Source organism: Rhipicephalus microplus, chromosome 10 (assembly GCF_043290135.1).
Source record: "Rhipicephalus microplus isolate Deutch F79 chromosome 10, USDA_Rmic, whole genome shotgun sequence".
NCBI classification, from domain to species: Eukaryota; Metazoa; Arthropoda; class Arachnida; order Ixodida; family Ixodidae; genus Rhipicephalus; species Rhipicephalus microplus.
In genome coordinates this window covers 64,687,036-64,699,988 of record NC_134709.1, presented here as the reverse complement: position 1 = coordinate 64,699,988, position 12,953 = coordinate 64,687,036, and the positions used below count along the sequence as shown (strand labels likewise).

The 12,953-nt window shown below is 44.0% G+C and overlaps 1 protein-coding gene across 1 annotated transcript; it reads right to left on the bottom strand.

Moving 5' to 3' along the window:
* Positions 1-2,934: 2,934 nt before the first annotated feature.
* LOC142774755 (dehydrodolichyl diphosphate synthase complex subunit DHDDS-like) lies at positions 2,935-10,861 on the bottom strand. Its single transcript, XM_075875767.1, has 4 exons — positions 10,745-10,861; positions 9,021-9,125; positions 7,086-7,308; positions 2,935-3,115 (listed from the first exon to the last, which is right to left on the bottom strand). The coding sequence occupies exons 1-4, from the start codon at positions 10,849-10,851 to the stop codon at positions 2,960-2,962; spliced, it is 591 nt and encodes a 196-aa protein (XP_075731882.1). The 5' UTR covers positions 10,852-10,861; the 3' UTR covers positions 2,935-2,959.
* Positions 10,862-12,953: the final 2,092 nt, after the last annotated feature.

The following is a 12,953-nucleotide window of genomic DNA, read 5'->3' as shown; positions in this document are numbered from 1 at the left end:
AGCTTTCTGTCTCCCCATCGTCTGTTTGCCTTCCTTGCGAATCAAGTTAGTTACCTTCAAAATGACCAGTGGTTATCCTGCCTACGTGCTACGAGCCCGGCCCATGTCCATTTATTCTTCTCGATTTCAACTATGATACCCTAAACCCGGTTCCTCTCTCACCCACTCTGCTTTCTTCTTGTTTCCTAGGGTTACGCCTATCATTTTCATTTCCATCGCTCGCTGCGGCGTCCTCAATTTAAGCTTAACCTTCTTTGTAAACCTCCAGGTTCCTGCTACGTGCGTAAGTACTGGTAAAATACAGATGTTGTATACATTCCTCTTGACGGTTAGTGATAGATTACCATTCATGATTTAAAAATGCTTGCCGAATGCGATCCACCCCATCTTTTTTATTCTAGTTATTTCACTCTCATGGTATTGGTTGCGCGGTCACTACCTGTCCTAAGCAGGCATACTTTTTACCACTTTCAGCGTCTCTCCACCAATCGCATAGTGCTGTTTTCTGCCGAGACTGTTGCACTTTACTTTAGTTTTGTGCATAATATTTTTCAGACCTACTTTTAAGCTTTCCGTATCCAGTTCAGAAATCATGAGCTGCAATTTGTAAATAAACGACAGTTTTCGTAAATTAACTACTCTGACAAGGCTTTTTGCACTACTTTGATTCACCTCCATTCCTGATATCACCTCTGACCTCATGCACACCACTGAGTTCCCAAAAGTAGGCCCCGGAACCATTGAAAGGAAACGCATGGCTCCATCTCGTGACACACTGGGCATACAGCAATTCAGCATTCGTAGCCTCTATGCATGGTTTGATGGATGTGGGAGTGTATGAACACTATAATGGGTTATTTTTTAAAAGGCTGGTCAGTTTTTGAGCAATCGAGAAATGAACGTGATTTCGGCAACATGTGCACCTCCTTACTGGGTTTCCCTCGCGCGCTGCGGCGAGCAAGAGAAACCACGTCAGGCATCATATTCAAAGTGGGGCTCCAATTTGAAGTGGATGTACCACGCCATCTCGTGACATTTGGGGGATACAACGCTTCGGCATTCGTTGCCTCGTAGATCTGTGTACTCCGAAAACAAAAAAAGGGAGCAGTGAGTTTTTGCTCGCTATTTTGCTCTATCCTACCAGGCAGTTTCTAAACTGGATGAGTAAGTTGCGCAGGAAAACAAGCAATTATTCCAGCCTGTTTCTGTTTCGTTCCGCTGGAGGAAGAGCTTGCGTCGCAGCATGGAATAGTTGTACGTCCTTCCCAGGAGCTTTCGACAATTCGCGATGGGGAGTGGGAGTGTTTCACGAATGGTTGTGGTTTAAGAATTAGTGCCTGTCTTGTAGGAGGTAAGCTGGTAGGGTGGTGTAAACAGTTTGAAGGGGTAGGATGCGGTTGTTGCGATCCTAACGGGGTGATGCTAGGGGGTCACTCGATCCCAGGAAAGAAAAAAAAAAAACGTGGTATCCTGGTGTTTCCGAGTTTCCTCGTAATTTTGTCTCTTATGCCATCATGACCAGATAACGCATAATTGCATATTGTTCTGAAATAAGAAAATAATTGAACAAAGAAAAAATCAAGAAGCATCGCCGGGTGATGACGACTGTTTTACGAAGAGTGTGTTTTCGTGAAGTCGAGATAATGCAAACAGCGACGCAAGCTTTGTATCAGAAATATTTTGCGGCGTAGCTCACATAGCAGTAATGGAGAAATAGCCCACTTGATCTCTGATTCTGCACAACTTAACTCATTTTCAACATTCTGGCAAAACGTGATGTTTTCGAAACTCACTCGTTTTTTTATAGAGCTATTTCTATTTCTGTTCATATTTGCAGCACTGACAGTCCCGTATGTGAATAATTATTCCATGCATTTTCATTTCTGTTGTAATTTTGAAAGGTATTATTTTGTTCACAGAAACAATAAAAACAATACTCTTGCTTGATTCGAAAATTCATAATAAATGAAACTAATGTCTTGGATGCTAATCATTGGACTTTCTCAAGACCTTTTCTGATCATATGCCACGCTGTCCCAGAATCGCAAAGGTTTGTGCAGAATTCAAGGTCTCTTCGGTAAAGGAAACGAGCTTCTAAAATGCACTCTTCAAGACGTTGAGTTTTGCTGGCATAAAATTATACATTCTCAAACCTTATACCATTAGCAGTGTTTAAAACGTGTAGGTTACGTAATTCTCCATGGTAGTACTTTTGACAATGGACAAAGCATGCGTTGCGCGAATGTCACCTGCTTTGCGTTGGCAAACATATCGTGACGGGATGCCTTTTACGGGAGTAAAAAGTTTCCGCTAATTTATTATTTTATTTCTAGAAGCACTCAATTTCGCAGATAGGTGCACTGATTGGGTTAATTTTGTTCGGCCTGCCTTTATTTGCGCAACCACATCAATTGCTGAAGCTTCACAAGAAACCATTTAGATGAGGGCTACCTTCTAACACTGTTAATAATTAAGAATCCACAAACGACGACAGCGCCAACCGATGAACACTGCAACGAAACCTCAGGACCACAGAACATTTTCGATCAAAAAGCAAATATTACGTGTATATGACGCCCAACCCCACACCACTACGTAAGTATTAGGTGGTGTGTTCTTTTAATGGAAAATGCATACATACTTAATTATATAGACAATAGTGTTATTTACGCTACGTTGAAACTGTGACGCAATGCACACAAAAGCCCTCTGCTGACGATATGGTGCATGTTCCACCTGGCAGTGGCCCAGGGTTCTGCACGAGCTCCGGCAGAAGAATATTGTCGTTCGACGAGATTTTCAGTGTAGCACGCAGATAAGAGGCCATTTTTCCCCTTTTTCTCGAAGGAGTTCTGCCGACCGACGTCCTTGTTTATGGGTGGAATATGAAAAAAAAAAATGTGAAGCCGCTTCGCTGCATGTAAACTCCAACAGTTCGATGCACTATACTACTTTATTCTTACATCACACCGTTGTGGAGGCCGGCGAGCCGTTCCATGTTGAGGATGTTGGCAGCGTGGACGTGCCGCAGGAACTTGCGCTGACGTATGACTTGCTCGGGGTCCGATCTGCCGCTTCCATAAGATGTCATCTTGGCGTGCTTCTCCTTGACAGCCTGAAAAATGTGGAGGAGGGTGAAGCGTTAAAGGCAGCTGTGAGAGTACATTTATTAAACCGAGGCATCCTTTGCCTTCTTTTTCTTTTCTTTTCGGCCGATTCCTGTCGTGTGTAGACAACGACTTTGTTGACATTCATGAACAGCGCTTAGACGGCACGTAGAATAGCGGCGTCAAAACAGGGCGCTTAATAACAACCACTAGTTTATTTCGACGTACGGGAATGTGCACCCTCATGAACGCAAATAACTTTTTGAATTAAAATACCAAGTATTGCAGGGGACGCTACGCAGGCGTCTGGTAACAGGGCTGCGGGCTCTTCTTGAATTTTTGTGTACGCCAAGAAGCAAACATTAAGATACTTCTTTGCCCTGCTGCTCTGTGTGTATATGGGGCTTGAGCCGTAAAACTTCTTGTCATCACGAAGCTTCATGGTAAAAGCGAGACCACAGAAAACATGCTTCGTCCTACAAATAGGTCGATTGCAACTTTCCTATTACTAATTTACTAAGAAAGTTACCTTGACGTATCTTTCAATTGGAGGCGGGAAAGGAAAGCCTCTAAGCTATCTTGGACGGGGTTGTCGTGCTTCTTTATTCGTGTCTGAGAAGTTGTTATTGCTAGAAACTTGTCTAAGCTATCGTGACTTTTTATGTCATGTTCAAGTTCAAGTTTTATTCAACTACGATGTTCGTTTACAGAAAAGTGCGTACAGCATTGGTAATGCACACAAGAATCCCAAAAGTTAGGAACTGTCAGGGGGGCTGCCATACATGATGTTAACGGGAGAAGAAACAAAATATACAACATTCCGTTGTCACGGTATCTTCAGTAAGAAAAAAAAGCAATGTGCGAAAAAAACGAAAGTAGAAAATACATATATGTTTAGCAAGGCAAAAAAGAAAACTCTGAAGAACAAACAAACGCAAGTTATAATACAGAACGTAAGGACAATATAACATGTAGCATTTGTTATCGGAACATTAAAAAGCAGTTGCTAAGATGAAGACAGCTATTGCAAAAAAATATTTCTTTATTGGTTTTTGAATGCATGTTCTGTGGTTGATGATTTTATTACGTAAGGAAGGGAATTCCTCTGCTTGAGTCCCGTAAATGTCGTAGCGAACTTGCCGTAGTTTGTGCGAACATTAGGTGGAAGGCGGTTATCGAGCTCAGAAAACCTAGTAATATTACTCTTTACAAGGCTTTCCATGACAATGCCATCTATATGCACATTACCGCGAAAAAGCCTATACATCACAACTGATAACATCAGCTGAAAGAGGTGATAAAGAGGATGTATATTTAAATTCTGATAAAGTGGCGTTGCATTGGTTAAGAAATGGCTGAAAGTCATGAGTCGAAGTGCTTGATTCTGTAGGCGTTGTAGTTGGTTGAGGTGGGTCAAATGTGTGTTACCCCAGGTTGATATGCAATAAGATAAATGGCTGCGAATATGTGCGTGATAAAGGGATTTAATCATGTGTGGCTGAATATATGAACTGGTTTTCATTATGGTACGTATTCCAAAGGTTATCTTGCGAATGAGTGATTGCGCATGAAGACTGAATTTCATATCCCGGTCAAGAACCACACCAAGAAACGTTGTACTGTCGGACATGGCAATTAAACTGTCGTCCAGACGCACAGATATAGATTTTGAAAGTACAGTCGGGAAGGAATGAAAAACTATAAAAACGGTTTTTGATGGATTAATTCTTAACATGCTCATTCGACACCAGGAACTTATATTATGTAGATCCACGTTAATGTTTCGTTTTAGCTCAGCGACATTATTAGCATAAGTAAAAATGGTCGTGTCTGCTACATATAAGATACAATCTGTAGCGGTCAAAATATTAGGTAGATCGTTAATAAATAGCAACAAAGAGCAGCGGGCCAAGAATCGAGCCCCGAGGAACAGCTTGATTTATTTTCTTAGCTGCTGAAACTTTACCGTCAATCTGAACAACTTGAGTGTGATTGTACAGATATCTAGATATAAATTAAAGTGCAGAGCCAATTATACCATACGATTCAAGTTTATGTATAAGAATTTTGTAATTAATTGTGTCAAAACCTTTTGGTGAATGTATGAATACGCCACCAACTACGAAGTCTTGGTCGATTGCCCCTTTTATTTTATCGGTGAGGATTAGAAGCAAAGGCTCATTGGAATAGCCAGGCTGAAAGCCGTACTGTTTAGATGTCATCAGATTAAACTTTGTCAAGTAGGATATTAATCTTGTATGCATAGGACGCTCGATCATTTTGCTCAAAAATGGAGGAATACAAATGGGCCTCTAATTACTCAGAAGTTCGCGATCGCCTTTTTTGTGAACAGGTGTGATTCTACCAACTTTTAGGGAATCGGGAAATATGCCTGCTTTAAACATCTTGTTAACAGTATCTGCAATGACAGGAGATAGCTTACTAGAGACTAACTTGATATGAGATCGATGAACAAAGTCAAGACTAGGTCCCGTGGACCTGAGCGAAGTTATAACGCGAAGAACTTCCTGTGCACTCGTAAGTCGCAAGAAGAAAGAATAAGGCTCACGAGGTAATGTTAGTAATGGGGGATTACTCAGAGATTCACAGGTACTGCTAAAATACACCCTGAACGCATTGGCGATATCAGTTGGATGGCTGTATGTTTCTGTTTTAGTTCTAATTTTCGTTGTCTGCTCACGACATTTATTATTTAAGAATTTATTCGTGACTTGCCAGTTGTGCCTCGTATCATTGCCATTATCGAATTTTTTTCTGAAAATATTCTCATTTTGCACATTTAAGTGCAGCTGCAGGTAGTAATCATCTCATAATGTAGCTATATCGAATAAAGAAATACAAGCACCGAAAGAAAATTTGAAGCGGTATATCTGCACAGCCAGTTACCGGCTTGACACACTCCTCCATCCCAAGTTGAGTGTAACGAACTGCGGTCACCTCCTGCAGACCTCTTCGCCTTTCTTCTATCCTTTTTCTCTATTCGGACTGACAAGACACAAGCCCAACAAGAAGCATACATAATCTTGATCCTCGTAGCGCAGTGTCATTCTTCGTATAGGTAGGCTTCCTTAGCTTCTCACTCATTCTGAAAATATTTAGGGTGACATGCTTAAATCCCTCACTAAACTTGAATTTTGACCATCGGCTGCGACTGGTTTACAGCGTGGCAGCTTGGGCTAGTTGGTATATCATGACGATAGTTATATAGTTATACAGCGTCGGGTGTGAGTGATTCAATTAATCATCATCATTACATATGGCGTCACCATTCAACTTCGTCATGGCGTCGCATATCGCAAAAGTTTCTTTCGTCATCATGGCATCACAAATTATGGTGTGACTTCATGTTACGTAACGGCCACGTGATGGCATTACGAGGTGATTCAAGGCAAACGACGCATGTTTCTTTCCGATCAGGCATACAGCATATAGCTAAGTATTCGTTTTGAAGAAGAAAACCACAAAAGAAGCATTGAAACTGCACAATGGCTGATAAGGCTCCTGCAAAGAAAGGCAGCATCCAATCACGCGTTCCCGGCGAAGATTAGGTTGAAGTTGCTTCGCGCTACACACGCGGGCTTCGAATCTCCGCGCTTGCGTTTCCCGCTTTCGTATATAAAAAGGAGACCCGTCGGGTAACTCATTCAGTTCAATCAGCACGGAAATCAAATGCACCAGGAGCACAGCAAGAAAACAACGCGCCGCGAAAAGAACAATTAAATTCGTCTTTGTGACAATGGTCGCGAAACAGCTTCGCTGGACATTCACTTTGGCAAGGTGAGATGACGGCCAATTCTTTAGTGAAGTATGCCTAATTAAATACGAATCAGGATGATGTGGTTACGTATGGACGTCCACCGTATAGCTGGCGGTTTACATTTTTGGGGTAGTTTCTCTTTTACACAAAAACCCATATCTGAAAATGGGCGGAAGTCTTCGAAAATAACAAGCGCATACCTCTATGGCGGGCCAGTTCAGCTGGAACTCGATCATGGCTCGCAACCAGTCGCCGAAGCCCACGGCGGGCCACTTCTTGGAACCCAGGTGGAAGTGGGCGTAGTTGCACTGCAGTACCTCGAAGTCGCTGAAGCGCTGGTCTCCCGCCGAGCGCAGAAGCAGCTCGGCCGGCGGACACTCGGTCAGAGAAACGTACTCGTCCAGGAACGCGGCGGTCAGGTCCCTGAGAACATGCAATTTGTTTGGCACAGAGCGCAACTCTAGGTTCCTGCCCTACACTCCACGGGCAGTCCGCGACACTCCTATACCCGACACTTCTCTAATCCGCATAGGGCTCCTGCCGTGGTGGCCTTGTGGTCATGACGCTCGAATGCGAACTCGGAGGTCACGGGGTTTTTGATGGAGGTGAAAATTCTGGAGGTCCGTGTACTTAGATTTAGGTGCACGTTAGAGAACACCAGGTAGCCGTTATTCCCAGAACCCTCCCCTGCGGTGTCTCTCATAATCATGTCGTGACTTTCGGAAGTAAAACTCCAACAATTATTATTATTATTATATTATTATTATTATTATTATTAAAAACGCATGTCTCGCTACGTAAACTTAACGGGAAAGGGCTTCAGCGTGTCACAATGATTGGGATGTTAACTGTTTACCGCGTAAGCCAGGCCATAACCGGAAACATTTTTTTTTTGCGTTGGGAAAGGAGAGGGTGACATTTTGCATGTCTATGCGCGTTTATCCTATGCGTAAGGGCACGCATGTGCATACAATATATCAAGATTGCGGAAAAGGTAGTGAATGCCGCCAAACCACCCATCTGACCCGTGGCAACATCAGAGCGCAAAACGAGACATTCACAAGAACGAGATGCACGCAATGTTTCTGTGATTGTATGGTTTCGCACTCGAATGTCGCGAAAAGTCTCGTGGCATCTGACTGAATATGAATTTTTGGTAAATCTTCAGGGTTTCTGACCATCCACCTGAAGAAACGCCATCGGAGACTGCTAGAATAATAGAATAACATTGATCAGTTTAGACATACCTCAACCGTTAGGTAAATTAACAGAAAAATACTTCAAACCCTTAACCTTGGTCACTGCGGGGCACACACCACGGGCACAAACACTCGCCGCAGAAGTCTGTCGGCGACTATCCCGTGGCATCCCCTGGTCCGTTCTTAAAAGTTCTTTCTGGCATCTGGAAAGTGCGTATGGCCGTCTTATAACGTCCCGCGTCGTCGTCAGTGGGGCGAGTAGATTTATCCCTATGCGATTAGCACAAACCTCTGAATTCCCGCTTCTCTAATGTAGTGGGGCCCATAAAACGACGCCTAAATGTTGGAAAACATGCTTGCAAGGCAGCTACTTAAGATGTACGATAGAAAAATGTTCATTTTGATTTTTGATGATAATAGTCATATTATTTTCTGGGATTCACGTCTGAAAGTCATGACAATATTATGAAACGCAAACAAAGCGTATGAGCAGAGCATATAACAGAGAAACGTAAAGCGCAAGTCTCGCCTTCGTACAGCGAATGTATGCGTTAAGGTTCGTATTCTACAAAAAAGGGTACGGCATCTATAACGTGAGTTTCACCAAATGACTTTCCAAACCCTATCGCGGTTGATTGTTACACTACAAGGAGTCTTAATTATAGCAGGGTACTACTTTAGGTGTATGGGGCATTTTCTCCTCAAGGTCGAACGCAAGTACACCTGCTGCACTAACGCGTGTGCACGCCAGGCTGACGTCATGAGCAGGACGGTCGGTGATCTCTCCTTCGAAGAACAATGCCGAGTGTACGAGGGTAAGTATTACTTTAGTCGCATAGGCGATTGGCTGCCGCACTTCGGTCGTCTGGGCGAGGCTTCTCCGGATTTATTAATTTGCGTACGACTCTAGCTTTGAACTCATTTACGATTACTTACTCGGTGTAGATGACTCCTTCTTTAACGGCCGTGGCCAAGTGCCGAGCCATCCGAGACATCTGGTAGGTGGTATTGTAGGCAGCGCACGACATTTGTGTTCGGAGGCTAAGTGAAATGGAAAAAAGAAAAAAAGTAATCAAAATAATCTACTTATGCCGTTATTTACTTACTCGCTCGCTGATGCGACGAATGGTGTCCTGAGTTTGAGGTTTCAGGCAAGAGTGGGCGACAGTATACAACAGTGAAAGCACGCACGCTCACACGCATGCACACACACGCGCGCACACATGAACACACGTGTGCGCACACACATACACAAGCACACACATGCAAGCACAAATAAAACTGCCGAAGCTTACACTAAGCCATGCAAAGTTTGAAACAGCAAAACTCTACTACTCTGAAGATTAATCTGGTTGCTTCTATATTAGCTTATTTCTGACCCTTAAGCAAGTGACGCTAGGTTGTTTCTAAATTTATTCTCAGTGCGGAGATGTTTGAGTTAAACCAGGGGCCTACACACGATGCGGATGTCCAAGCTCCAGGAACATAAATTCGCACTGGAACCAAGCGTTCGTACCCCTCATAGATCAGCGGGCACATCTTCGTTTCCCGTAGGGCTTCCATCATTTCGGTATCTTCTTCTGCCAGCCGCCATTTTCTTCCCCATTCCCTAGCATTCTCCCATTGTGCATACCGGGGTCTTCGGATCGCTGCCATCGCTTCGCGGTCATTTGTTGGGCTAAATGTTCCCTTTGTAATGAAGAAGTTCTAAAATTTTAGTGCGCCAGTGGTGAGGAGTGGAAGTTACGTAACCTCCATAGAACATAGCAGTTTGTTGATAGTTTCATGGTATACGGCTCACGGCACATGCCCGAAAGCCAACCAAAATTGCATCTAGCTTAAACAACTTCGCTATTAAAAAATTTACGACCCATATGAACTTGTCTTGAATGAAAGCGAAAGTCGTCTTAATTTTCTTCCAAGCCGATTGTATTGGTTCCTTCCCCCGATTTCTTTCTGCACCTGAAGTCGTTTTACGATGCCTCCGGAATCGGCCCAGCTTTGACCAAGAGGCTATGTGTTGTGATGGCGTCATTACGTAACGTCACAAAGTTTTGCGACATGTGACGTCTTGATAACAATATTGTGACTCATTTTTTAGGTTGCCATATCTCGCATCCATTGCGTTGACGTCACCGACGGTGAAGTTTTTGCGACTGAAGATGCCTCAAAACATGTCGCCTTAATAACAAAAGTTGAAGATGAGATGTTTCTGAAAGGGCAACAAATTGAATGTCGTTTTCAAGGCACAAGCGTCTTCTGGCTAGATAGAGGGGGAGACTGTATAAATGTAAAATATGGCCGGTAATTAGTAATGAGTTTCGTAAGTACACGATGAAGTCAACCGGTTGCTTTGACGACATCGATTTCATGACTAGAATGAGGAAAAAGCTGTCGCACAATCGAAAACATTGGCTGGCTGCATTCACGTGATGGCAATTTGTTAAAATAGGTATGACCGAAAGTGTTACTGTAAGACAAGTACTTCGCTTGTTCTCTGTGGCAATGTTACGCGGAATCCGTGAAACAACGAAAGCGAACAGATCCGAGCAAGTGACACGAGGGACCTACACAACTCCGCTATAAATGTTAGCCAGAGGATGTAGAAACCTCTGGAGCGCTCTTGAACGTACGCGCATGTGCGATGACGTCACACTTACCTCTTCTCACGTATGCTGGACGTGGCGATCTCAGAGCGAGCCAGACTAGAGCGCAGTTCCTCGGGTAGCCGCTCGAGGTCACCGCAAGCGCAGGACTGCATTCCCATGGCGCGGAACGCGTCTCTGATTGAGAAAGGAGATAGCGTGATTACTGGGCTCAGACAAGAGAACTTAACCACACCAGAATATTGCTGTCAGATAGCGTTCAGATCATGTAAGTAAGAATGATGCTTAAACAGGTAATAATTATATTTTACGCCTCAGCGTAATGATCTGATAATGAGGAGCACTGTTATTTAAGCCTCCGAATGTTTTTACCATTTGGGTTTATTCAAAGTGTACCTATATCCATAGGTGTGCGTACGGGCAAGGCGCAAAGGAGTGAGGCACCTTTGCCAGTGCTCTAAGAGGGGGGTTGGTGCAAAGCCTGCCTCCATACATCGGATTATTAGGGAGGGGGGAGCGTAGTCTGCCCCTTAAATAGAGTTGATAGAAAGATGATCGTTGTGACGAACCTTCGCCTCAACTTTCATGAAGGGGAGCCCTGCGACGCCTATGCCTATATCTAAATGCATGAGCCTCTATAGCATTTCATCATCTTTATCATCATCTTCATTATCATCACCATTCACTGCCTGACTACTCCCATACATGACAAATGCCTCGCCCCATGTTATGCCAGTCAACCAGATCCTGTGCTTTCTGCATGCTTCCACTTTATACCTGGAAGCTTCTTAATCTCATCTGCCTACCTGGTTTTCTTTATCACCCTCACGCACTTGTCTTCTCTGGGAATTCAGTAAGTTACCCTTAATGACCATCGGTTATCCTACCTACGCGCTACTTGTTCAGCCCATGTTCATTACTTCTTGATTTCAACTATGATGTCCTCAACACCAAATTGGTCCGTGACCCATGCTGCTCTCTTCCTGCCTCTCAAGGTTACACCTAAAATTTTACATTTCGTTGCTCTTTGTGTCGTCTTTGATTTATGTTAAACCCTGTTTCTAAGCGTAAAGATCTGTGCTCCGTAGGTCAGTACTGGTAAGATGCAGCTGTTACGTTCCTCTTGAGGGTTAGTGGTATTCCATTCGGGGTGTGAGAATGCTTGCCGAATGTGCTTTACCTCGGCCTTATTCTTCAAACTCTTTCACCACGAAAGTTAAATAACTAGCATTTCACCTCCGTAGTGATGCGGCCGCCGTGGCTTTGATTCGATCCCACAGTTTTCTGGCCGGATATTGAACACTGTCACCACTAGACCGCCACGCTGGGTGAACGCATGTGGAACACATTAGGACTAAACCCATCGTTTTATAGCTAGCAGATAAGGCTTTATGAGCTGCTATGCTTTAGGGCGTCGGTTCAATTCCCCATCGAGCGCCACCACGGTGGTCTAGTGGCTAAGGTAGTCGGCTGCTGACCCACAGGTCGCGGGATCAAATCCCGGCTGTGGCGGCTCCATTTTCGATGGAGGCGGAAATGTTGTAGGCCCGTGTACTCAGATTTGAGTGCGCGTTAAAGAACCCCAGGCTATCGAAATTTCCAGAGCCCTTCACTAAGGCGTCTCTCATAATCGTATAGTGGTTTTGGGACGTTAAACCCCCAATTCAATCAATCAATACCCATCAAAGCTTATCCGCACTTCGATGCAGGCAAAATACGAGGACATTTATGCGCTCAACTAGGTGCAAGCGAAGGAAACCCCTTGTGGTAACACTATCACCCGGTGTCTCCCACAGCTTGTTGCTTCATACTCGTGCGTGGTGTTGCACGCAAGAGAGCAGAATATTTAGACTTTGCCTCATTAGAAAAGAACGCTGGCTGTGCACAAATTGCACTCAAATGCAGCTCGGAAGGCACGCCAGGCTAGATACGCCGGCTACCTACAACATTCTTAACCTTAACCATAAGGCGCGCGAAAAAAAAAGACGGGAAGTACAGTACATGTGCGGGCCAGTTGGCACGCTCTTCAAACTGTTATAGCACGAACTTTAGCAACGGTGGACAAAAGAATACGACACACAAGTTTTGTGTGTCACACCCTCTTTCCGCCGTCCCTGATGATCGCGCTATGACAGTTTCACTGGAAATATATGCAGAGATATTCGCGAAGTACGTTACGTAAGTCGCACTTTTTTCGACAAAACTGAAGCGTTTTTGCAGTATCGTTTTCATTGTCAGTTAGGGATTGCTCTTAAATAACCAA

What these genes read in the sequence shown, in the direction of transcription:
- LOC142774755 (XM_075875767.1), bottom strand. Translation starts at nt 10,851, where the DNA reads ATGGGAATGCAGTCCTGCGCTTGCGGTGACCTCGAGCGGCTACCCGAG. An exon ending in TCCAGCATACGTGAGAAGAG is followed by an intron (nt 9,126 to 10,744) that starts GTAAGTGTGACG and finishes CATTTCACTTAG; the next exon opens with CCTCCGAACACAAATGTCGT. An exon ending in TGAACTGGCCCGCCATAGAG is followed by an intron (nt 3,116 to 7,085) that starts GTATGCGCTTGT and finishes CACATTTTTCAG; the next exon opens with GCTGTCAAGGAGAAGCACGC.